Here is a 26,603-nt window from a genome sequence, read left to right on the forward strand (position 1 = left end):
ATGCTGGTCCTCTGCCACTCGGACTTGCCTGCGTCCTCTTTGCCGTGGCATCTTGTGTGCTGTCCGCCTGGGAGCCATTCTGTGGGAGATCACAGTTAGAGCCATGGTGACACTGTCACCAGGGCATCCCTTACAAACACACTGTAACCATGGCAACACTAACACACACTGTTGCCCCTCCAAAAACTAGTATAACATGGACCACTTAACTATTTCCATGTAAAAAAGTTAATAAAATAATATCTGAAAACACAATTCCAGAATAACCAGTGTGCGATTGCCAAACAATGGCAGCTACAATCATGCAGTCATAGTTATTTTGCTTGACAATAGGCAAGGGATTTGACCTGTCATAGGCACACTTACCAAGAATTCAAATGTATGATATTGCACTGGACTTATGATAGCTTATGATAGTCTTGAACATCTCACACATCCTCAACAAGCCATTTGAGATCATCATCAAACATGAATCAAAGGATCATCCCCTATTTTGCGAGGGGCTGAACTAAGACACATCCTTTCTTATATCGTCGTTGTCCAATGAAAAACAGGTACCTCCACTTTTGGCAATTTTGACTTTTTACGATAAACGGAATGCGCCTAATGACCTCTTCCTACTGTTCAATTGTGCATTGAAATGACCAATGAAAAGATGATCTCTTTAACAAGTATTTTCATTGGCCTTGAGAAGTGTCCATCAAAACCGCGTATGTCCCGCCCTTATGTTTTGAAGAGCGTCAACTAATTTACCTCAGATCTCCGGCTGAAGTGTAGGGAAGAGATTGCCTACATCGCGCTGGTTCTGTGATTTCCCTGACAACCAAAGCCATACATGCACGCACAATGTCTGGTGGCTCTAAAAAGTAGACTATACTGTATCAGCCATATACAGTTGTAAGACTTCCATCTTCGCAAAACCACGAGTGAAAGCTAATTCTGACATGCAATTTATGCGCTGGACCCAGAAAACGCATCTCGAAACCAAACTGTCCACTCAACAACCGGACTAAAAAACCCTAGTCATAAAACTGATTTCAATCTAAAATAGTAAGTGAAAGCCCAGATTATACCCAAAAATAAATTCTCTAGCAATTGATAACCTACCAACTTAGTTCTGGGAACACGAAAAGTTAGACTTGAGTCTGTAACTGAACATGCACCATTGGAACCCATGATAAGAAAACCGTGCATGTTCACGTTCGCTAACAAAAAAAAGTCCAATTAAAATATCGAACAGTTCACTAATAGATGTGTAATGATAGAATTCTATTTATGGTGCTAAAGGTGACTAATTATGTTATTTTCGATCGTAAGATTGTTTATGAGAAAAAGAGTTTTTTCATGCTCATGAAAAGTTTATTTTTTGGACATACGTGCTTTTTATTAGACAACGGCGATATGTATGTTTGGAGAACATCTTGCCTATTTGTTTTGCCATTTATTCCTTTCTTCCTTTAGGAGGCTTTTTTTGCTTATCTTTTGGTGGGTGTCCCCTGACAAACAGGCTCACTCCAGTCTCTTCGTAGGAATGGACAGAACAATCCTTAAATATTGATACTTCTGATTCCATAACTGAATATATTAACACCACTACTAAATGATTACAAACGATTTACTGGTGATTTAATTATTTATTTATCATAAAAATGCATGTGTATCATAAGCTTTGAAGTGGAAAATGTGAACTGTTTTAGCACACTTAACATAGTAACTTTGTGTGATGTTTATTATGAGTTTGCTAAAAACAGCAGTCTCATCATTTGCAGTTTATTTACTGTTAATAAGGACAGCTTTCAAATATTAATATTAAGTGGCCATAAGTACCTATTTTAATCTCAGATATTACAAATAATATTTCCTTTACTATAAGTATCGCAGTTAGTACTGGTGATTGGAAGTACTTGATACTGAGTCTTTTAGAGAATTGAGTCTGGAGATGTATTGCTGCTGAGGTCAGGGGTTCAGGGTCAACAAAAGGGCAGATACCTGTTTGAATCGGGGTGGGACACTCCAGCCGCAGGTCTGCATTGGTCCGTCCTTCCTGCGCATGTGCTCGCGCACCTGCCGGTATTGTTCTCGACGCTGCTCTCTGCGGGTACAGAGTGCTGAATCGCTGAGGAGAGATGCAACACCGTTACTGGGCAGTCTACAGGACCAAGAGAAAGAGAGAGGGAGCGGTCAGCGAAAGAGCGAGAGAACCAGCCAGCCGAGGCGTAAAATGAATGCCACATATATAAAAGACAGACAGAATGATGTTTAATGTAAAGTGTTATATTTCACACTCACTTTGGAAGCAAGAAAAGCCCATCAGACATATGCCTCCATTTGTAATGTATGTGTTTTCATGAACTAGTGTTTTTAAGATGTTCTAATGAATAAAACGTAATTAATAAATAAAATACCTGTATTTATTAATTTGGCAGACACACATTTAAGGTAGGCATTAATCAGCACAAAAATACAAGATTGTCCCCCAAAAAAGCTAAAATTTCACTTTGGCAACATTTAAGTACGTTCTCAATTGGAAAATGCATAAATAAAGCACTGCACTGCAATAAGTTTACTTTTAGGGGTAGAGTAAACTTACAGTACAGTATTTTTAATTAGCTTCATTTAAAAACAACAGACATTTGTGGTATGTCCCCATTTTTATAGCTAAGTAAACGTGTGTATGTGTGCGCGAGTGTGCAACAGCTAACAGTCAAATGCAGCCTTAGCGCAGCATTTAGAGTCAGTTTGCCCAAGCTGAGAAAAGAGAGAGAATACACATTGGATGGACATAGAGGAAGGACAAACAGACATGTACAGGTTGTGAATTAAGATATGAGGACATATGGGACATAGAGACAGACAGGTATGAGTGTGTTTCTTCTCACTCTTCAGGCAGGAACTCCAGTATGCAGTTGGAGGTGGAAATCTGGCACATGGTTTGAGAGCGTCTCTGGTTGTAGCCAGCAGGAGATGGAGACTTATAGTGGATGTTAACACTGGTGTAAGGCCGTTTCACTGGAGGTGGGCTCGCAGATGAACTGAAAAGTCGTGCAAAGCTGGAGAGAGAAAAATGGGATTGAATAAAATGAGTAGTTGAAGCAACAAGGGGCAAAAAGTTTGTGACATGTAAACAGCTCAAATCAACAATAAAGTTAATATAAACTGGTAAAAATCATCCTCCCTAATGCAGTTATGTAGAGTACCTAGCCAGTTTTCGAATGTCTGTACCAACGTAATTTAGACATGTCAACAGTGTGCCAATAACTTCTTTATAGTTATAACAATGCTGTATCGGCAAAATTAAAAAAACTCCTGCTGTAATACTCACAACTGCCAGATTATGGATTTCTTCTTCTCAGGTATTGGTGGGCTCTCCCGAGAAGCTCTGTGGAAGTAAATTGGACGAAGAGAAAATGAAAATCTGTGATGACAGTTGAACGAGGTGAAATTGTGGACTACGTTGACCAGTGTCATATGTTGTCATTTGCTCTGAAAATGATTTGATTTGATTATGGCTCTTAACTCAATGATAGGGGAAAAATGCACGCACATCCAATACTTTTACAAAAGGTGCTGGATCAAGGCAAAAAGCATTGAAATAAAATGGAAGTAGATCCGCACACTGTTTACTGTATTCTGATCGTAATATTGCTGTTGTTTTTAAATTAATAAAAGGGAACAGTTAAGCAGTGTGCAGATCTACTTAAGTTTTATATTAACTTAATGATGCAATGCATAATGAAATCTGAATTTAAAATGTGGTCAACATTCATTCCTTTCAATTATTTAGGTACGATTCATAATTACAAAGGTCCCACATCCTTTGACGAATTAAATTCTATTACTTGTGCATGACAGTCATTCATTATTACTGGATATGAATTTTTTAAATCATTTGCTCTCACAAAAGAACAATTTCATGCAGATTAAATATTTTAGAGCTAAGTGTAACTAGAAAAATTTATATATACTATAGCAATTTCCAAGACTTTTCATTAATTTTCCAGGCCTGGAAGTCACAATTTTGAAATAAAAAAATGCTAACAGACACAAATGGAGTCTAGAGGAACAATCGAAAGCATCCACACTGAGGGGATCTGCATTTGGTGGATTTTTACTGAAAATAGGTCACAAATTGCTTTTTGGTTAACAAATTAACAAAGTTATACACTGGGTGTTATTATAGTAATTTCAATAAATTATCAGATTATGTAATAGATTTATTGCATTTTCATTGTTCAAATGAATTTTTACACCCCTATTGACCAGATATAAAGTTATTTAGATGTGTGGCTGTTTATGTATGCTTGGATGCAACCATGTGTATGTCTGAAAAAAAGATTATAAATATGTGGATGTAATTAGGTTTGGGCATGATTATGTTTTCATGTAAGTGGCTAGTGGCAGCATATCCCTCACCTGATCATCTCAGTCCAACGCACAGCTTCCTGAAGCTCCATCAGTCTCTCCTTGTACTGGTTCCGCTCCATCAGTACACGCGCCATCTCTACACGTGTGAACCGTCGCCTCTGCGTCATGGCAACATCATCCTGCAGCGGAGATGAGTACTGCACCATAGAACAGAGCATCACCACAAAACATATCAGCGGTGGAGTGTAGGTCAGTGCATTAGGCCTTCAGCTCAGCTTACAAAACACAGCATGAAATAAGAGGCAATTGAAGCATTGTAAGAAAATTAAAGCTTTATTGTCCGTGACATTTTAAATTGAATAACATTAGAGCAAAGCAAGAACTGCAGATGTTATTAGCAATCATATTTTTCATATTTTGACTGCAAATTTGCACTTTGCGTATTATATCATACCTCTATATGACTTTTAAAAAGGCATACATTATATTAATGTTATTAATAATATATTTTAAAAAAGCAAGTAGAGGTAGTGTTTTTTTTTTAGACAGTAAGGGGTGAACTCACTAAAAAGTTGCACTACTTTAATGCATTATATTTCAGTGCACATCCTGTGTCTTACTAACCACACACAATCCAGTTCTTTTTAGTGCAAACACGCCTCCTTTCTATGTTAATTAGTCTTTTTGTATAGAATGCAGCTTATTCACAAAAGTCAGTGTTATAGGCCTGGTGTGATTAACGTTCTGTAATTACTACCCACTGAAAACAGTTGGTAAATTAAATTTTGTTTGAGATGTTTGAGTGCATTCTTTAGTGATTATATTTTCAGTAATGCATTACATTTTGATCAAATGATGGAGAAGAGCATTATCTACTGCATTCTTTACAACTAGCGCTCAAAACCAGCCTGCAAGATGAGGAATTGGACTGTGCAAACTGTGTTCAGCACAATTTTTTTTTTAATGTTTTTGTGCTGTTATCTGATTTGATTAATTATTTGTGAATCGGGAATGAAGAATTGCAAACAACGTGTACAAATAAACAACACTATCAGTGGGTGCAATGCATTTTTAGTCAAATTCCCCCTCAGTGTTTAAAATGTGACTAAAGTATTGTACTTACGTCCTCTCCACCCTCATCTTTAGAGTCCTGAGATGCTCCTAATGCTTCAGCTCTCAACCTTCAATCAAAGAGAGATTCATACTCAAAGTGGAGTACTGTCACTGAAATTACATGGATTAAACTGCCATTTTAGTATGTCAATGTTGATTACAAATATTCTCATAGCTAAGGACTCATCTTTACATCTAAAACAGTAGTTCCCAAACTGGGTGGGTGGTTCCCAAACCCTGGGGTGCAGCCAGGACTGGCTAGGGGTGCTGTGAAATCTCTGCTCAGTTCAATATTTTAATAGCCAGTTATTAGTTCCGTCAGGCAGTACCGAGTACTGACATGCGTATGTGCGCGTGCTAGATTTTTGTGGTGAACGCAGCTGAGCGTGTGAACATTTAAATGCACTTCTTGACGTGATATGAATGTAAAAACAGACGTTAATGTATTACGAGAGTGTAAACAGACAAGACAAAAATGTGTGCCATTTTTACGCAATTTAATGTAAGCTGTTAATGTATTACGTGATGCAGACAGGACAGAAATCTTATATCTCAAAATATCCGATCTGTGAAATGTGTAAATGCAGCCAAATAGACCTGCTGCAGCTGTTATAGCCCTATCATAATATTAATCAAACAACAATATTGACAAGAAAAAGAGAAAAGCACTCACCGTCCTTGGCTGGATAACTTCAGAAGCTTTAAGCCCATTAAATTTCAATGACAGGTCTGCTTTTCAGTCAAACTCTGACTGTACTGAATCTGTATTAATGTAAATCTTATAATCAAACAGGTTATTCTATTTCTATTTTAATGTTTTATACAACAATATTTTAATGATTAATTGCTGCTGTTTAAAAAAAAAAACAATAAAAAGCTATGTTTACTCTGTTCTCTGTTTTATCACTCTATTTTATCTCTTGAATAATTGCTATATAAACTTGAAGCAATGTTTTGGAGAAACACCTGAAGGCTACATTATTTTAACTTCCATAATTTGTTAAAATTAACATAAATATTACACTTTTTGAATAAAGGGGTGTTTTCAATCGCATATTTGTTTATTTGTTTATTTTTTTTTTTTATCTTTTGGGGGTGCCATGGGAAAGAAATACACTATAAAGGTGTGCCACAGTTTAAAATAGTTTGGGAACCACTGGTCTAAAAAGTCATAGGAAACAAATACAAGCACATAACTGCTAGTGTGTAAAGTTACAGACACAAGTTGTACCTCTTTAGATCTTCCTCTAGTTCTTTAACTCTCTGGTCCACTTTGCTCTTGGACTGCTTCACTGTTTCAAGCTCTTCCCGAAGAACTTCCTGTTCACTCGATAGCTCATCCACCTTAGCAATCAGGTCATTCTTCACAATGTTCAGGGCATTCCTATATGTGGCAAATCACTCCATCAAAACATGCAGAGTCATACTGTGTACATGTGCAAACACACAGAGATGCATACACGTTAACACTCCAACAAGCATTCTCTTTGTCTTACTTGGTCTCCAGCAGCTGTTTGTTCTCTGTTAGTAGATTTTCCACCTCTTTCCCCATTCCTGTGGGATACACATTGTTAGCCAGGCTACCACAAACTGTTTTCAAATCTCATATGAGCAGACTAAGGGGAAGTTCCATTGATTGTTCAAAATTACACAACAATCACAAAACAAATGTTACACATATTTATTTTAGTAGTGGATTTTTAAGTGAAATCACCCTAGTCTGTGATAGTGACATTATATAATGACTTGTTGAGGGTGCATGTACGGGAAATCTAAGGGGCATGATCACAGTCTAACTTGGTAAGTGGATTTGTGAACATTTACACTGACTCAGGACTTTAATGATAAAAATGTGATGATAATAATGAGCAGTAAAGCCATGCATTCTGAAGCACAGCACTGGGCAGACTTCGTTAATAGTGATAGAGCAGCAAAAGCACAGGAGAACATCTAAACAAACTTTAACTACACACAAGGAAATGACATCACAGTAAATTGTCACAATGTCCTACTGAAAGCAACATGAGGGGAAAACAAGGCCATGAGCCTTACCAAAAAAATCATCCCGGACTGAAATTGAGAGCCGAGGAGGAAACAGAGGGATGGAGAGATGCATGATAGTGGAGACAGATGAAAAACAGGAGAAGGAGTAAGGTTTAAAAGTTGAGACAGAAGAGAACATTCAAAAAGGAAGATAATGGTGAAGTCAAAAGAGATTGAGAAAAGAAAAGAGGAAAAACAAATGGATAAGCACATGTTAGATACTTAAGATTAAGAGATTTATAATCAAACACACATACACACTCATTTGCTAACACACAAACTCCTTTACAAGGTAAAACTAACAAAAAACATATCCTCAACTGTTACTGTTGTGTTATATGTTGTAATTTCTTCTAGTTATTCACTGTTTTTTATGCATCAGATCTACATTTTTTTGGCCATTAATTAAAAAGAAGCTACTAGCATTTTTGAAATGTTGCCATTAATAACTTCTTTTGTTTTTATTTTAATTTGTATGTGTTTTAGTCATGCAAATACTTGTAAGTGTTCCCATTTTCATTCTGAAACAGCAGATCAATAATGCTATGTTTGAATTATTGGTATTATTATAATCATGTCAAGTATAATTTAATATGGTGGTCTTAAAATGTGACTAATTCTGTTTTCTAAATTGTGCTACATTCAACTGTCAATGAGCGCATTTACATGCAAGCTTTTACACTGATTATGTTTAATAGCCGACAATGTGTGCGGTCATGTGCACGCATTAAACAGCTTTCCTTTACTGGTGTAACGTCATAAATGGCGTAATAATAAAATCCTTTTTAAAAGGATAGTTCACCCCAAAATGAAAATTCTCTATTTATTTACTCACCCTCATGATATCCCAGGTGTGTATGAATTACTTTCTTCACCAGAACACATTTGAAGAGAAATAGAAAAATACCTTAGCTTAAAAACATCATAAAATGACATTTATGCTGACTGTCTGTGATTTTTGGAGCTTCTAAAGAGAAATCTCCATTAACTTGCATTTTAAGAACCTACTGAGCTAAGATATTTTTCTATTTTTCTTCAAATGTGTTCAGGTGAAGAAAGAAAGTCATACACACCTTGGATATCATGAGAATTTTCATTTTTGGGTGAACTATCCCTTTAAATAAGCTGATTTATGGGAGTAATCAGCGTATTGGTGTGCATGTAAACGGGCTCAAGGTTAAAGGGATAGTTCCCTATCTGTCACTCACTCGACGTTGTGTCGATGTAGTGACACTAGGGGGTCACTCTTGGGAGCCCCAAACACCTCTGATTTTGAAAAAAGGCCACTGGGAATTGGTGAGTGAAATTTGCATGCAACTCCCCCAGACATACTGGTATAAAAGGAGCTGGCTCGCAACCACTCACTCAGATTTTCTCTTCGGTGTTCAGTGAGCTGAATTACTCTGCCAATCCATTCACCTCGAAAAGCTGTTGGATTTACGGCGCATTACAGCGGCTTCTCCCCCTCTTGCACTGGTGAAGTGCAGAGAACGCCCCTGGGTGCTTCAGCAGCTAAAAGAGTATATTCTTCCTACTGAAAGAGTATATTTTGAACCGGGCTTTGCACAGACTCCCGTTCAAGCCGCCAATTCGGCACATCACGATGCAGTAGATGGTAAGTATTTGGGGAAGCACGACTTGATCATCAGGTTCCTGAGAGGCACTAGGAGGTTGAATCCCTCCAGACCGCGCCTCATCCCCTCGTGGGACCTCTCTGTAGTCCTTCGGCGTCTACGGGGAGCTTCCTTCGAGCCCCTGGAGTCAGTTGAGCTTAAGGCACTCTCTTTGAAGACTGCCCTCCTGACTGCGCTCACTTCCATCAAGAGGGTGGGGGACCTGCAGGTGTTCTCTGTCAGCTTGCCTGGAGTTCGGTCCGGGCTACTCTCATGTGATCCTGAGACCCCAACCGGGCTATGTGCCCAAGGTTCCCACGACCCCATTTAGGGATCAGGTGGTGAACCTGCAAGCGCTGCCCCGGGAGGAGGCAGACCCAGCCCTGGCGTTGCTGTGTCCGGGGCATGCTTTACGCACCTATTTGGATCGCACGCAGAGCTTTAGAAGTTCAGAGCAGCTCTTTGTCTGCTTTGGCAGAGAACGGAAAGGGAGCGCTGTCTCCAAACAGAGGATCAACTATTGGGTCATTGACGCCATCGTGATGGCATATCACGCTCAGGACGAGCCCACTCTACTAAGAGTGTGATGGCCTCCTAGGCCCTGACCAATGGCGCCTCTTTGGCAGACATCTGCAGAGCAGCGGGCTGGGCATCACCCAACACCTTTGTGAGGTTCTACAATCTCCGGGTTGAGCCGGTCTCTTCTCGTATATTGTCAGGTACGAGTAGGTAAGTTCCGGGACAGCTGGCCGGGTGTACCACTTGCGCATAGTACCTTTCCCCTCCCCTGAGGTGAAGATGTGCGCTTTTGACTCCCAGTCGTGTTCACAAGTTGTGATCCCTGGATGACTTTCCTCCTTAGCCCTGTGGCAGACGAGTTTGCGGAGAAACTCACTGCCGGTCCAGTACATAAGCCCTGTACTGGGGTAGGTGCTCCACATGCACTGGTTCCCCATAGGTGAACCCATGTGATATATCTTCCGCAAAATAATTTCCCTGTCGGTAAACTGCGTCTTCCTTGGGCAGAGGTACCTCTGCCCCCGGTCACCGTGTTTGTAGAGCTCCTCCCCCTTTGGGTAGGACCTACCATGGGACTTCTCCACATGACCTCCGGGCGGGGTGTGGTCTCCACAGTGTTTTCCCCTTGGGAGTGACACCCCCCCGATGTAGACACTTATGGCCCCCAGCCAGTAAAAAAAATTCCACTCTTTTTGGGGAGAAAAAAAGAGGAAAAGAGGCCACGGCTGGGCTAGCCTGTCACTATTTGTTGGGCAATTCGACTTACTCCCAAAGGACCATTCGAAGCTCATAAGAGCGTTGGGGGAGGTTACGTGAAGGCCTGGTGCGCTGGCTACGAGGCACACAGTGGTCTGCCTGTCTCGCACCGCCAGTCCACGTAACACAGTTCAGCTAGTTGTGGCGTTTTGTATACGGACCCCTAGAGTCACTACATCGACACAACGTCAAGTGAGTGACAGATAGAGAACGTCCTGGTTACTTTCGTAACCTCTGTGCCTTGATGGAGGGAATGAGACGTTGTGTCCCTCTTGCCACAATACTGAACTACCCACTGAAATGACCTTGTCTCGGCTCCTCAGCACAAAACCTGAATGAGTGGTTGTGAGCCAGCTCCTTTTATATAAATTCCACTCGCCAATTCCCATTGGCCTTTTTTCAAAATCAGAGGTGTTTGGGGCTCCCAAGAGTGACCCCTAGAGTCACTACATCAACACAACGTCTCGTTCCCTCCATTAGGGAACGGAGGTTATGAAAGTAACCAGGATGTTCACCCAAAAATGAAAATTCTCTCATCATTTACTCACCCTCATGCAATCCCAGATGTGTATGATTTTCTTTCTTCTGCAGAACACAAATTAAGATTTTTAGATTAATATTTAAGCTCTGATGGTCCTCACAATGCAAGGGAATGGTGACCAGAACTAAGAAGGTACAAAAATGTCATAAAGGCAGCATAAAAGTAATTCATAAGATTCCAGTGGTTAAATCTTCAGAAGTGATGTCTTCAGAAGCGATATGATAGGTATGGGTGAGAAACAGATCAATATTTATGTCTTTTTTCACTATCAATCTCCACCTTTGACTAGCCCAATAGGTGGCTGAATGTGAATGTGAAAGTGTAGATTTACAGTAAAAGGACTTAAATATTAATCTGTTTCTCACATCATATTGCTTCAGAAGATATGTATTTAACCACTGGAGTCATATGGATAACTATTATACTGCCTTTTGGGCCTTAAAGTTCTGGTCACCATTCACTTGCATTGTATGGACCTACAGAGCTTAAATATTATTTTAAAAATCTTCGTATGTGTTTTGCAGAAGAAAGAAAGTCATACACATCTGGGACGGCATGAGGGTGAGTCAATGATGAGAGAATTTTAATTTTTGGGTGAACTAACTTTTAAATCCATGTAAAGGTCATGAAGAGTATGAAGCAAAAAAGAATGAGAAAATAAAAAAAATACCAACCAATCAGTGATCGGATACACACCTGAGAATTCCCCTAAGGGCGTGACCAAGAGAAGCACACACAGGAAGGAAGCACAGAGAGGGGTCAAGGGTCAGTGAGACGGCCAATCAAAAGAAAGATCCACCTTCACACTGAGATAAACAAATCAACAGAAGCTCTACCTTGATAATGAAACAAACAAATCAGAAACCCCTGAAATTTATAACTGAAATCATTCAAATTAAACAACTCAAATAAACAGGATAACAAATAAATCAAACAATTTCACTTGATCAGGCCAAAATGAGCTCAGAGGGTGGGAAATACAGCCAGGAAGCAAGCATGATATCACAAGAGACCTTGCTTTGGGGATATATCCAGCACTGTGGGTATCCTGGCAAAGAGCATGCTGTTCAAAGTGCAAAGATCAAAGGCCATACAGCCCCTATAGCCACCATACGCTTAGCTGTGATGCTTAAACATAAAAAAAAATCATGAATGCAGGTTACATTTGGAACATGAGAACCCCTGCATTTATGGAAAACTGTCCATTTGATGCTGCAGTTAAAGGGATTGTTCACCCTAATATGAAAATTCTGTCATCATTTACTCACCCAAACCAGCATGACTCAAAGCCTGCAGTGATGTTAGTCAGAATATTAAGGACTGACAACCTCAGTCACCATTTCCTTTCACTGCATCTTTTTTCCATACCATGAGCCTTATTCATTAAACACGAGCAGAACACATGTTTGTGTAAACCGTTCGTAAAGCCGGCCTGACATACATTTTTGGATTCATGAAAGTTTTTGTATTTTCAAAATGTTTAGTCAGTACGAACAAAATGTACACCTGCTTGGGGGCCTGGGTAGCTCAGCGAGTATTGACGCTGACTACCACCCCTGGAGTCACGAGTTCGAATCCAGGGTGTGCTGAGTGACTCCAGCCAGGTCTCCTAGTCAACCAAATTGTCCCGGTTGCTAGGGAGGGTAGAGTCACATGGGGTAACCTCCTCGTGGTCGTGATAAGCAGTTCTTGCTCTCAATGGGGCGTGTGGTAAGTTGTGCGTGGATCGTGGAGTGTAGCATGAGCCTCCACATGCTGTGAGTCTCCGCGGTGTCATGCACAGCGAGCCACGTGATAAGATACGCGGGCTGACTATCTCAGAAGCGGAGGCAACTGAGACTTGTCCTCCGCCACCTGGATTGAGGTGAGTAACCACGCCACCACGAGGACCTAGTAAGCAGTGGGAATTGGGCATTCCAAATTGTGGAGAAAATGGGATAAAAATAAATAAATAAATAAAATAAAACATTTATATACCTGCTCCCGACCACTTCTAAATCGTGCGTAAGACATCTGAACATGTTGTTTTCTTTCAGACAAACTGCCATGACTACATTTTGATAGAATAAAAATTTAATAAGTAATGAAAAAATGTACTAATAATTAAATGAGAGAAATTAACCTTAAAAAATAACATAATAATAAAAAAGCTTTTATTTAGAAAGGTTTCTGTACTACTTGCATTTATTTTTTCAAAGTACAGTTGTCGTAAATGCCTGCTGTCAGGCATTCTGTTAATTTCTTTTTTGAAGATTTCCCTGTTGCAAGGGAAAGATATCACTGTTACAGTTTTGGATTACTCAAGAAGTTTCTCTGACACTGGCAATGTGCTCAACTGAACCAGAGAATTGGTGGATATCTAAAAAAAATAAAAAATAAAATAAATAAATAAATATTTGGTGGACATCCTCCTGATTTTTTTTTTACACTAAAGCTTCATCAAACCATTTTTATTAGGGCTGCCCCCTGATAGTCGACAAAACGTTAGTGGATGAGAAGAGTCTTGGTCGACCAAGTTTTGATTGGTCGGTTGGTCGCAGAAAAAAAAAACTCCACGGAAACCGACGAACACCGGTATTACCGCTGGTTGGACGCTAGGTGGTACTATGGTGTAATTTTCATTAAGCGTGTTAGGGTTAAGCCTACACAATAATCAAATCAAATCAAATCACTTTTATTGTCACACAACCATATACACAAGTGCAATACTGTGTGAAATTCTTGGGTACAGTTCCGAGCAACATAGTATTCGTGACAGTGATGAGACATATACCAATTTACAATAAACTTCAGATTTACACAACACAATTTAAAATATAATATACACATAATTACACATAACACAGTATACAAATAATACAATAATACATACAATGTACAGTATACAATACACACAATATAGAATACACATTATACAATAAAAATAGTATATATAGTATATATAAAATATACAGTAGGTTGTATTGTACTGTATTGACATTCAGGCCTTCGGTTGATAGTAGGTTGCCAGTGTGTTGTTAAGAGAGAATATAATTTATGACAGTCCGGTGTGAGATATAAGAGTAATAAAGTGCAGTGCTGATGTATTTTGATCATGAGAGATCAAGAGTTCAAAAGTCTGATTGCTTGGGGGAAGAAGCTGACATGTAGTCGGCTGGTGCGGGTCCTGATGCTACGATACAGCCTGCCTGATGGTAGCAGTGAGAACAGCCCATGGCATGGGTGGCTGGAGTCTCTGATGATCGTCCGAGCTTTTTCACACACCGCCTGGTATATATGTCCTGGAGGGAGGGAAGCTCACCTCCGATGATGTGTCTGGCAGTTCGAACCACCCTTCGCAGGGCTTTGCAGTTGTGGGCGGTGCTATTGCTGTACCAGACGGAGATGCAGCCAGTCAGGATGCTCTCTACAGTGCTGGTGTAGAACCGTGTGAGGATGTGGCGGTTCATTCCAAACTTCCTCAGCTGTCTCAGGAAGAAGAGGCGCTGATGAGCCTTCTTCACAACGGCCTCAGTGTGGACAGACCATGTGAGTTCCTCAGTGATGTGGACACCCAGGAACTTGAAGCTGCTGACTCTCTCCACTGGTGCTCCATTGATGGTGATGGGACTGTGTTCTCTGTCTTTTCTCCTGAAATCCACCACAAGCTCCTTTGTCTTACTGACGTTGAGGGAGAGGTTGTGCTCCTGACACCAGTGTGTCAGAGTGTGCACCTCCTCTCTGTAGGCTGTTTCATCATTGTCAGTGATCAGACCTACCACCGTCGTATCATCAGCACACTTAATGATGGCATTGGAGCTGTGTGTTGCCACACAGTCATGTGTGTACAGGGAATACAGGAGTGGGCTGAGAACACAGCCCTGCGGGTCTCCAGTGTTGAGGGTCAGTGATGAGGAGATGTTGCTGCCCATTCTAACCACCTGGCATCTGCTTGACAGGAAGTCCAGGATCCAGCTGCACAGTGAGCTGTTTAAGCCAAGAGCCTGGAGTTTCTCATCAAGCTTGGAGGGCACTATGGTGTTGAATGCTGAGCTGTAGACTAAAACAACATTCTCACATAAGTGTTCTTTTTTTCCAGGTGGGAGAGAGCAGTGTGTATTGTAGATGCAATGGCATCATCAGTGGAGCGGTTGTTGCGGTAAGCAAACTGCAATGGGTTCAGTGATGGAGGCAGCACAGAGCAGATGTAATCTCTGATTAGTCTCTCAAAGCATTTGCTGATGATGGGGGTCAGAGCAACAGGACGCCAGTCATTTAAGCAAGTGATTTTGGATTGTTTTGGTACAGGCACAATGGTGGACATTTTAAGCATGTGGGGACTACAGACAAAGAGAGGGAAAGGTTGAAAATGTCCGTAAAAACACTAGCCAGTTGGTTCGCACATGCTCTAATGACGTGGCCCGGAATGCCGTCTGGACCCGCGGCTTTGCGGATATTCACCCGTCGGAAGGATCGGGTTACATCCGCTACAGAGACGGAGAGTGAACTAACCTCTGTAGCTTCGGCTGCGAGAGCTCTCTCCGCGAGGGCGGTGTTATTTCCCTCGAAACGAGCATAAAAGGTATTTAGCTCATCCGGGAGAGAGGCAGCAGTGTTCATGGCGGAGTTTTTATTCCCTTTAAAGTCCATGATGATGTTAATTCCCTGCCACATGCTTCTAGAGTTGGTGGTGTTAAACTGTCCTTCAATCTTGTTCCTGTACTGACGTTTTGCTGTTCTGATTTTTCGGAGGGCATAACTGGCTTGTTTATGCTCCTCCGCGTTCCCGGAATTAAAAGCGGACGTCTGCACATCAAGTGCCGCGCGAACATCGCTATTAATCCAAGGTTTCTGGTTCGGGTAGATCCGTAATGTTTTGGTCGGAACAACGTCCTCTACGCACTTTCTGATGAAACACGTTACACTATCAACGTAAAGCTCGATGTCGTCATCAGAGGCGGACCGGAACATCTCCCAGTCCACATGATCAAAACAGTCTTGTAGTGTAGAGTCTGATTGGTACGACCAACACTGGATTGTTCTGAGGGTGGGTGCTTCCTGTTTCAATTTCTGCTTGTAAGCGGGCAGAAGCAGAATGGAAGAGTGGCCGATTTGCCAAATGGTGGGCGGGGGAGGGATTTGTAGCCATCCCGGAAGGGAGAGTATCAATGGTCCAAATCCCGGTCCCCTCGTGTGTTAAAACTAATGTGTTGATGGTATTTTGGTGCGACTGATTTGAGATTGGCTTTGTTAAAGTCCCCGGTCACAATGAACGCGGCCTCAGGGTGCGCGGTTTCTTGCTTGCTTATAATCTCGTACAGTTCCTTGAGTGCCCGGTCTGTGTCGGCTTGTGGCGGGATGTACACAGCTGTGATAATGACCGCTGTGAATTCCCTCGGTAGCCAGAATGGTCGACACAGAAGCATGGGAAATTCCAGATAAGGAGAGCAGAAAGACTTGATAGAATGTACGTTCCTCTGATCCCACCAGGATTTGTTGATCATAAAACATACACCACCACCTCTACTTTTACCTGAAAGGTCTTTCGCTCTGTCCGCTCGGTGCACGGAGAACCCCGTGGGTTCAATGGCTGAATCTGGAATCTCAGCAGACATCCAAGTTTCTGTAAGGCTGATAATGCAGCAGTCCCTCGTCTCTCGTTGGAAAGAGATCCGCGCTCTCAGCTCGCAGAGCTTGTTGTCCAGAGACTGAAAATTTGGCAGTAGAATACTGGGTAGCATGGGTCGATTTGCACGACGTCTTACTCTGATGAGAACGCCGGCTCTGTTTCCCCTTTTCCTTTTGCGTTTCCGCGGCCGGGCAGCCCAGACAAAGGGATCCGCTGGTGTGTTTGTAAACAGAGGGTCAGCATTGAGGAATTTGAAGTCCGGTTTACGGTGTGTAATTGCAGAACCAATGTCCAAAAGTGTTTGTCTGTCGTAGACAATAAGGCAGACAACATCCAAGGCAAAAACATAAGAATTGTAAACAAAAACAAACAAAAAACTACAATGTTGTGTCGGACCTCGCAACGCAGCAGCCATACTCGGCGCCATCTTGAGTCCTTCCTCAATAAAGCAAGACACCTTGATTTCAAACTTTAAACTTTATTTTTTATTTATTTTAACTAAAAGTACAAATGAAACTGGAAAAAAATAAGTGCATTTAAAATGTGTGTTGTTCAACTATTTGAAAGATGGCTTTACAATAGTTGTCAACATCTCTCTGGCAAAGAACTTACTTCATCAGTGCATTCTCTACCGGTCGGGTATTTTGTTGTCCAGAAAAATACATAATACGTGTGAATAAATTAATTTTGTTCCCTCCTTCACGATATACATATATACATATATATTATATCGTAATATCAAATTACATCTGCAACCCCTGAGGTATTCTTGCTTTAGTGATTTTGCATTGAAAATTAAATTAATTTATTTAAAAAACAAAAAACTTAATCAAATACATTTCTAAATTCAAACTGCACTCCAAACGAAATGAAAAAGCAAATAAATAAATAATAAAGTGATAAAAGAATAATACATAAGTAACCACCTTTCCATTTACCGTCAGGCAAGTGTCCGTCTAAACATGTAGGCAGAAAATTACTTACATAAATGAAGACATAAAAATAATTATAAATGTAAAAATAATCATTATAATGATGATAATAATCATGGTTCGGGGTGAACATGTTTTTGTATTATTTTATCAACAGTTATTGTTTTAATCACAGATGTATAGAACTGCTCTGTTTAAATAAAGTGAACTGAACTCAAAACACCTCCTGAGCTGAGGTCATTTGCAGCACTCATAGATGATACTGTTCTTGCAACAACAAAAAAAATCAGAAGACAGAAACAAAGAAAGAGTGAGAACCTTTTATATGCGCGTTCCACGAGACTGCACGCCTCCGTATCAGCGCGCCATACATGCGCATAAACGGCTTTTCTGTCATCTGTTATTATAATAAAGTGTGTTTCTTCAAGCGTGTGTCTGTGTGTCTACGGGCAAATTATTTGTAATATTAATTTTATAATAATAATAGCCTAATAATAATAATAATAATGTTATACATTAATGGGAAAACGAGCCAAATATTGTCTTGACATCGCCAAAGGCATCAGCTATTGGCAATCGATCACTCTGACCATCGTCGATCCTGAGATCGTCGTCTGTCAGCACAACCCTAATGTGCATTTCTCTCTATAAATTAACAAAATGTTCAGACAGTCTCCTTGCTGCTTTTTCCGACACATTCAGAATCACCGCTTTTGTCGACTAGGAAAATCTTTGGTCGGGGGCAGCCCTAATTTTTATTGACCTCTTGGACTGTTTAATTCACCAAAGACCCTCTGATGACAGCAAAAGCATGCGATGACTGTAAGTTCCTCACTTTCTTTTTAGAACAAACATGAGAGTGTTTGCTAAATCAATATTTTACTATGTGAATGCACTCCATTAAAAACAACTTTTATTACTGTTTGAATATATGTTAAAAGCTTCCAGTTCTCATTTACTAGCGAGTCTGAAGCCTTCCTCATATGGCATTTTCAAGGGTGTGGATTATGATAATTGTGAACAACATGCACGTGCACTCTATTTACGAACGTTTGGAGTTAACTAACATACACACATTTAACTAACAAATCTGGGAAATACGAAGCATTCGTGAATCCGGGGGAAAGTTTTCGGGAAGCTCCATTTTACGCGCAAACCGCTCCCAATTATTTTGTATATTTACGAAATTTTCATGAATGAGGCTCGATGAAAGTAAATGATGACTGAGGCTGTCAGTCCCACACATTCTGCTTAACATCTCCTTTTGTGTTCCACGGAGGAAAGAAATGTGAGTTTAAAACCACATGATGGTGAGCAAATGATGACATAATTTTTATTCTTGTGTGAAATATTCCTTTATTGCTCAATAAAAAGTCCTGATGTGAACTGAGCCTCAGGCTTACCGAGAAGTTCTGCTCCCGCGTCCACATCCCCAATGATGTCAGATTTGGCGTCTTTGATCTCGTGGTACAGTGAGTCTGTGTTGATGCCGAATGCCTCATTCACAATGCCCTGAAAAGGACTTCAAACAGCAAAAATTATTCTGTCATTATTTGCGTCCCTTTTTTCACTTCATTGCTTGTATGATGCTGAACTTCACTTTATAATACACTACTCAAAAGAAAGTATTATTCTAGAAAGAATTTCAAACCATCAAAAGTGGCCTAATTTACATAAAAGTACCCTATTTAAAACAATGCAAGACAACATTAACTTGACTTTGAAGGTCCTTTTGTACTGATTGAGCAATAAATGTGCATCAAACATTAGCATAAAAAAAGTGTTTATTTTGTTTATTGTTTGTGTTCTGTGTGTATTGAGTGTTTGAGAGGATCATATGATGTGTTTCTGTCTACCTGTTTCTTCCTCCAAAGATTCGAAGGTCCAAGCACATGTCTAGCTCTGGTGTTGAGTCTATAATTTCCTGAAACTCTGACCACTCATCACTACTGCCCATACCTATAAACACACACACAAACACACACACAATTACATTTTTTTTATTTTATTTATTTATTTTTTTTAAATGTCATTTGAAAATATTTTTTATTTTTTGTTACATGTGCTGTACATAGTTTTACATCTCAATACGTTTTTGAAAATATAAAATTTTAGCACATACTTGTTTTTTTATATGGAATGCAACTGTCTGCTTTTTCCTGACAGGGTTTCCAGGGTATTTTTTTTAAAGGGTTTTCAGGGTATTTTTATTCAATTGAATGAAATTTCAGTTTTTGTTCAATTTATTCATTGTCATTTTTACTCTCTTTCTCTCACCAATGCTGACATTCCTGGTTTCCTGAGAGACTTGCACCTCCATGTTTCTACTGAGACGCTTTGCGTTCTTGAGACCTCGCCCTTGGGACATGTCACTCTCTTCTACAGTCACTAGCCCATCGTTTAGAGGAGTAACTGTTGCCGAGGGAACAGATGAAGTGGGAGTGTTCGATTTGCTACCTGTGCTGCTGGGCGTGGCTGCAACAGAGTCTGAATCTGAACCATCCTCCTTAAAATAGAGAGATTAAAATATCACACACACACAAACAGACAGGCACACTCAAACATAACTTAATAAATGTGTTTTTGCATTCAGACACATTTCCACACTCACTAACACATTATCTTCAAAACTAGTAAATGTTAAAAATTATTTTAAAAATATAAATACCTCAATTTATGCATAAATAATATAAATAACATATTTAAAAATATTATATATCTATATCCATATATATCTACACTGGCGGCCAAAAGTTTGGAGTAATGTACAGATTTTGCTGTTTCGGAAGGAAATTGGTACTTTCCCAATTCACCAAAGTGGCATTCACCATGATCATGATCACAATGTATAGTCAGAACATTACTAATGTAAAAAACAGCACTATCACTATTTGATAAAAGCACTTTTTTATCAAATCTAGACAGGCCCCATTTCCAGCAGCCATCACTACAACACCTTATCCTTGAGTAATCATGCTAAATTGCTAATTTGGTACTAGAAAATCACTTGCCATTATATCAAACACAGTTGAAAGCTATTTGGTTCGTTAAACGAAGCTTAACATTGACTTTGTATTTGTTTTTGAGTTGCCACAGTATGCAATAGACTGGCATGTCTTAAGGTCAATATTAGGTCAAAAATGGCAAAAAAGAAACAGCTTTCTCTAGAAACTCATCCAATGATTTGAGGAATGAAGGCTATACAATGCTTGAAACTGCCAAAAAACTGAAGATTTCATACAAAGGTGTACACTACAGTCTTCAAAGACAAAGGACAACTGGCTCTAAAAAGGACAGAAAGAGATGTGGAAGGCCAGATGTACAACTAAACAAGAGGATAAGTACATCAGAGTCTCTAGTTTGAGAAATAGACACCTCACATGTCCTCGGCTGACAGCTTCATTGAATTCTACCCGCTCAACACCAGTTTCATGTACAACAGTAAAGACAAGACTCAGGGGTGCAGGCCGTATGGGGAGAATTGCAAAGAAAAAGCCACTTTTGACACAGAAAAACAAAATGAAAAGGTTAAAGTGGGCAAAGAAAAACAGACATTGGACAACAGATAATTGGAAAAGAGTGTTATGGATCTTAACCCCACTGAGCTTTTGTGGGATCAGCTAGACATCTTTGGCAAGTGCTACAGGAAGCATGGGGTGAAATGTCACCTGAGTATCTGGACAAACTGACAGCTGGAATGTCAAGGATCTGCAAAGCTGTCATGGCTGCATGTGACTTTTTATGAGAACTCTTTGAAGTAGTTTAAGAAGTTCACTAAAGTGAATAAAGTGAATTAAGAAGTGAATAAAAGTACCAATTTCTTTCCATAAGGGCAAAATCTGTACATTATTCCAAACTTTTGGATCTTCTGTGTTCTGTGTTGATCAACTGCTACCGGGTCTTTGAATAGCATATAACGTGTGGGTAAGGGCAGCCGGTGGTGTTTCTGGTAACCCCCTATGGTAAGATGGCGCCTCCTTAGGGAGTTGGTGCCCTACGCATACTGCATAATATGCGTTTAGGGAGCAGCGGTACTGTATATAATTTCAGTTCACTTTATCCTGCTATTATGAAGAAATGTAAATTTGAGACAAAAACTGAAATGTCAACATGAAAGGTCCATGGATAAAAAGCTTTATCAAATTGAATGTAACTCAAACTTCCTTAGTTTTACTCATGTGTCTTGAGACACTTGGAAAACGAAGTGAAGAATAACATTTCTTCTATTACTAAAAAGAACTACTAGAAATAAGTTGTAGATGTAGATGTGTGTAACAGTATAAGGATGGGCAAGGAGGAGGCGGGAACCGGCTGAACAGTTAACGTAACGTTTAATGGTAAAACTCAACTAAAAACAACATAAAACAAACATGTAGTGTGGCCATGTGCATCTCTCTTTCTCTCGAACTGGTGTCTCCGGCTCTCCTTTATCTCGCTGTCCTGCTGATCAGCTGATTCAGCGCCGGCCCTGCATCCTCAAGGCCTGGTCATGCCCTCCTCCTCGTCACAGTGTGATTTGATTAAATGTATTAAATAAGCTTGTTTAGAACACATCTATTCATCTCAGATGGCTAAAATAAGACATTGCTTTGTTGCATCCATTAAAAAAACTTTCAAACCCAAAGAGGCAAAAACAAAGCCGAGAATGAACGGCCAAACCAAAATCATAGACCCTTGTAGGCCTGCTTGGTGTCCAACAAACATCCACACATTGCCCAGCTTGCACACAAGCAGACATAAGGGTAAGTGGCTGATTGGATATTACAATGACTCCTCCCCTTGCATTTTTGGGGGCTGAGTCATATCTGTCACACCTGGTAGCCAGGGCCATAGACAGGTCTGCAGAGATCGCTGGAATGCCAGGCATCTGACGAAACCATTCTAGCCCCCCCAGGACCCCCACGTACCATGCCATCTCCACCAGGAAACAAACTCAATGATGGGGGCCGCTCTGTTTTACTGCAGGGAGGGAGAGAGATGAAGAGAGAGAGAGAAGGTTAATATTTCCTGCTTTACACTAACCCAACACTGGCACAAAAAAATGAACAATCACTCTTAGTGGATGGGGTGAATATGCACAAAGACACAAACCAACAAAGGAGAAAGAGGTACAGGTTTCTCAGTCTCTGACTCTAAGATTGCTCAATTGGTCAGGGTTTTTGAGTGGAGGGGCAGATAAAATTCAGAATAAGTTGTTGTAGAAGTAAAGGAAGAAAATAGGTTGGGAGACTATCAGAGGTTGTGGGGCATTTTTACCTTTTCCTCCGTTTGTGTTGTTGACTTCAGAAACATAGCAGCACACACACAGAAAGAAAGAGACAAAAAAGAAAGTGAACACACATCTACATGTACAATAGCGGTGACACTATACTTACATAGAACATACAGTATATCCATAAACTGTATGAACTATTACTGACAAAAAGATGGAATTCTTGTCATTAGCTCATGTTGGCAGTGAAAACATGATAAAATTGTAAAGAACAAACTGCTCATGTAAGCACAATAACCAATGATGAGGGAATGGGTTTAGAAGGTTATATCTTTAACTAGATGTTAAATGCTTATAAATCATATTTGTAAATCTTTACAATAAGGTTGCATTTGTTAAAGGCATCATGACATGAGGAATCAAATTTGCAACTTCAGCAAGACATCAACACCTATTTTTCGTCATTGCACCCTTGGCCCTGCCCACTTGTGCTCAGTCACACAGGTGAAGAGGAGAGAGATGGGCATGTCATGGGAGAAACACATGCCGTTCTGTGTGTAAACAAACATGGAGGATGTGAGATGTGAAGACCATCGTCTCTGCTTTGGTATGTTGAAGTACCCAGCATCACCATGGATTGTATTACGTTTGCATTTTCAGAACATTTCAGAGTGGGTTGTATGTTTTTTCGACTGATATCAGTGGGGATTGCTTGTGAACCAGTCAATACATGACTCAAGCTTTGCAAAGGAACTTTTATTGAATGAGCAGTATTAAAGATGGGGCAGTTAAAAACGTCTCGGTTACTGTTGTAACCTCCGTTCCCTGATGGAGGGAACGAGACTTGTGTCGATGTAGTGACACTAGGGGTCACTCTTGGGAGCCCCAAACCTCTAATCTTTGAGAAAAGGCCAATGAGATTTGACGAGTGGAATTTGCATGCCACTCCCCCGGCCATACGGGTATAAAAGAAGCTGGCTCGCAACCACTCATTCAGGTTTTGTGCTGAGGAGCCGAGACAAGGTCCCGGCCATTTCAGCGGATAGTACAGCATTGTGGCAAGAGGGACACAATGTCTCCTTCCCTCCACGTTACCCTTCTGTCACTCACTCGACGTTATGTCGACGTATTGACACTAGGGGTCCCTAGAAAAACGCCACAACAGCTGGACCATGTTACGTGAACTGCCAATGCAGGTGCAAGCAAGCTGCTGCGTGCGTAATAGCAGATGCATCAATCCGCATGTAACCTCCCCCAACGCCCCACAAGACGTCATGTAGTTCCCCACATCCCAGAGAGGGGGAAGCAACGTAACTAGCATGGGAGCAGGCCAGCCTTTTTTCTCTCTATGTTTCTCTCCACAGAGTATTAGATTCGGCTGGAGCCATCTAATGCTATTATACACATCGGGGAAGGTGTTCTTTCCCTTTCCTATTCTTTCAGGGGGAAAAGACCCCGCGGAGACCACATCCTGCCCGAAGGGGAGGTAACATGTGGCAGTACGTCACGTGGGCTCACCAGCCACACATGGAAGAGACGCGGTGGTAGGTCCTGCCTGGAAGGGGAGGAGCTCTACAAACACAGCAACCAGGGGCAGAGAGGGCTCTGCCCAAGGGAGACGCGGGTCTGCCAACAGGGAGACCGTACCGCGGAAAATACATCACAGGGGGTTACCGGAGTAATCGGCACCTGTGGAGCACCTATCCCAGTACAGGGCATATTAGTACCCATAGTGGGTCCGGCTGCAAATTCCTCCGCCGAATTCGCGAGCCACAGGGCTAGGGAGGAAGAACATCCAGGGTTCACGGTTCGTGAACTCGCATGGGAGAAGAAGTGCACGTCTTCACCTTATGGAGGGGAAAGGCACTATATGCAAGCGATACACCCCACCAGCTGTTCCGTATTACCAAACTTACCTGTTCGTACCTGACAAAACATGGGATGAGACCGGCTCAACCTGGAAATTGTAATATTTTGCAAAGGTATTGGGTGTTGCCCCGCCCGCTGCTCTGCAGACGTCTGCTAGAGAGGTGCCATTGGCAGTGCCCACGAGGATGCCAGACTCCTTGTAGAATGTGCTCGTATTCCCAAAGGGGCGGGCATGGCCTGGGCCTGGTATGCCAGAGCAATGGCATCCACGATCCAGTGGGCAAGTCTCCGTTTGGAGACAGCGTTCCCTTTCCGCTGTCCACCGAAGCAGACAAAGAGCTGCTCAGAGCATCTAAAGCTCTGCGTGCAATCCAAGTAGATGCACAGAGCATGCACCAGACACAGCAACAACAGGGCTGGGTCTGCCTCCTCCCGGGGTAGCGCTTGCAGGCTCACCACCTGATCCCTGAAGGGGGTCGTGGGAACCTTGGGCACATAGCCCGGCCAGGGTCTCAGGACCATGTGAGAGTCTACCGTATCGAATTCCTGGCAGGTATCGCTGACAGAGAACTCCTGCAGGTCCCTAACTCTCTTGATGGAGGTGAGCGCAATCAAGAGGGCCGTCTTCAAAGAGAGGGCTTTCAGCTCGACTGACTCTAGCGGATCAGACAGGGCTCTCTGAAGGCCCAGGAGGACCACAGAGAGATCCCATGAGGGAAAGAGGCATGGCCTAGGAGGATTCAGCCTCCGGGCGCCACTCAGGAACCTGATGATCAGGTCATGCTTCCCTAAGGACTTACCATCCACTGTGTCATGGTGTGTCACTATGGCGGTCACATACACTTTCAGGGTGGAGGGGGACAGCCGCCCCTCCAGCCTCTCCTGCAGGAAGACTGCGCATCGACTGCGCATCTCTGGGGGTCTTCACCTCGGGAAGAACACCAACTCGCGAACAAATGCCACTTCAGGGCATGAAGCTGCCTTGTAGAGGGAGCCCTGGCCTGAGTGATCGTGTCTACCACGTGCAGGCCACTTAGGTCTTCCGTGTCCCGTCCAAGGGCCAGACATGGAGGTTCCAGAGGTCTGGGCGCGGGTGCCAGATGGTGCCCCGTCCCTGAGAGAGGAGGTCCTTCCTCAGGGGAATCTGCCAGGGAGGGGCTGTCAAGAGGAAAGTGAGATCCGAGAACCAAGTCTGAGTGGGCCAGTACGGCACCACGAGGGTGACCTGTTCCTCGTCCTCCCTGACCTTGCACAGGATGTGTGCAAGTAGGCTCACAGGGGGAACACGTATTTGCGCAGCCCCCGGGGCCAACTATTTGCCAGCGTGTGTGTCCCGAGGGGGGCTCCCGTCAGGGAATACCAGAGCGGGCAGTGGGATGATTCCTGGGAAGTGAACAGGTCAACCTGTGCTTTGCCGAATCGACTCCAAATCAGCTGGACCACCTGGGGGTGGAGTCTTCACTCTCTGCTGAGCGTCGCCTGCCGCGATAGCATGTCCACTGTGGCGTTGAGGCTGCCCGGGATATGAGTGGCCCGCAGCGACCTCAGCCGCTGCTGACTCCAGAGAAGGAGATGGCGGGCGAGTTGCGACATGCGACGAGAGCGTAGGCTACCTTGGCGATTTATATATGCTACTGTTGCTGTGTTGTCCAACCGGACCAACACTTGCTTGCCCCGGATCAATGGCAATAGCCTCCGCAGGGCGAGCAGTACAGCCAGCAACTCGAGGCAGTTGATGTGCCAACACATACGTGGTCCTGTCCAGGAGTCACACGGTGCCCCAGCCCAACTTGGAGGCATCTGTGTTGACCACGACGCGTCTGGACACTTGCTGTAGGGGGACTCCTGCCAGCAGAAATGCAAGGTCTGTCCAAGGGCTGAATAAGTGGCAGCAGAGTGGCGTGACAGCCACGCAATGTGTGCCGCGGAACCATGCCCATCTCGGAACTCGAGTCTGAAGCCAGTGCTGAAGCGGTCTCATATGCATCAACCCGAGCGGCATGACCGCCGCCGAGGATGCCATATGCCCCAG

General features: G+C 42.1%; 1 protein-coding gene across 14 annotated transcripts in view; it reads right to left on the minus strand.

Annotated features, from left to right (window-relative positions):
- The window catches only part of LOC127450303 (C-Jun-amino-terminal kinase-interacting protein 3-like), a 78,384-nt gene that overhangs the window by 23,346 nt on the left and 28,435 nt on the right, over nucleotides 1-26,603 (minus strand). For 3 of the 14 annotated variants that reach the window (XM_051714268.1, XM_051714274.1, XM_051714269.1), the window contains exons 5-18: nucleotides 22,747-22,770; nucleotides 22,305-22,449; nucleotides 19,768-19,996; nucleotides 19,347-19,449; nucleotides 18,894-19,012; nucleotides 7,531-7,548; nucleotides 6,975-7,032; nucleotides 6,710-6,862; nucleotides 5,489-5,546; nucleotides 4,414-4,562; nucleotides 3,323-3,379; nucleotides 2,880-3,050; nucleotides 1,990-2,149; nucleotides 29-79 (exon numbers count right to left, since the gene is read on the minus strand). In XM_051714268.1, coding sequence (XP_051570228.1) covers nucleotides 29-79; nucleotides 1,990-2,149; nucleotides 2,880-3,050; nucleotides 3,323-3,379; nucleotides 4,414-4,562; nucleotides 5,489-5,546; nucleotides 6,710-6,862; nucleotides 6,975-7,032; nucleotides 7,531-7,548; nucleotides 18,894-19,012; nucleotides 19,347-19,449; nucleotides 19,768-19,996; nucleotides 22,305-22,449; nucleotides 22,747-22,770 — 1,495 coding nt within the window. The remainder of the gene's footprint in view (nucleotides 1-28; nucleotides 80-1,989; nucleotides 2,150-2,879; nucleotides 3,051-3,322; nucleotides 3,380-4,413; nucleotides 4,563-5,488; nucleotides 5,547-6,709; nucleotides 6,863-6,974; nucleotides 7,033-7,530; nucleotides 7,549-18,893; nucleotides 19,013-19,346; nucleotides 19,450-19,767; nucleotides 19,997-22,304; nucleotides 22,450-22,746; nucleotides 22,771-26,603) is intronic. The other 11 variants (XM_051714280.1, XM_051714270.1, XM_051714281.1 and 8 more) reach the window with 9 other exon arrangements.

Source organism: Myxocyprinus asiaticus, chromosome 13, assembly GCF_019703515.2.
Source record: "Myxocyprinus asiaticus isolate MX2 ecotype Aquarium Trade chromosome 13, UBuf_Myxa_2, whole genome shotgun sequence".
Lineage (NCBI taxonomy): Eukaryota > Metazoa > Chordata > Actinopteri > Cypriniformes > Catostomidae > Myxocyprinus > Myxocyprinus asiaticus.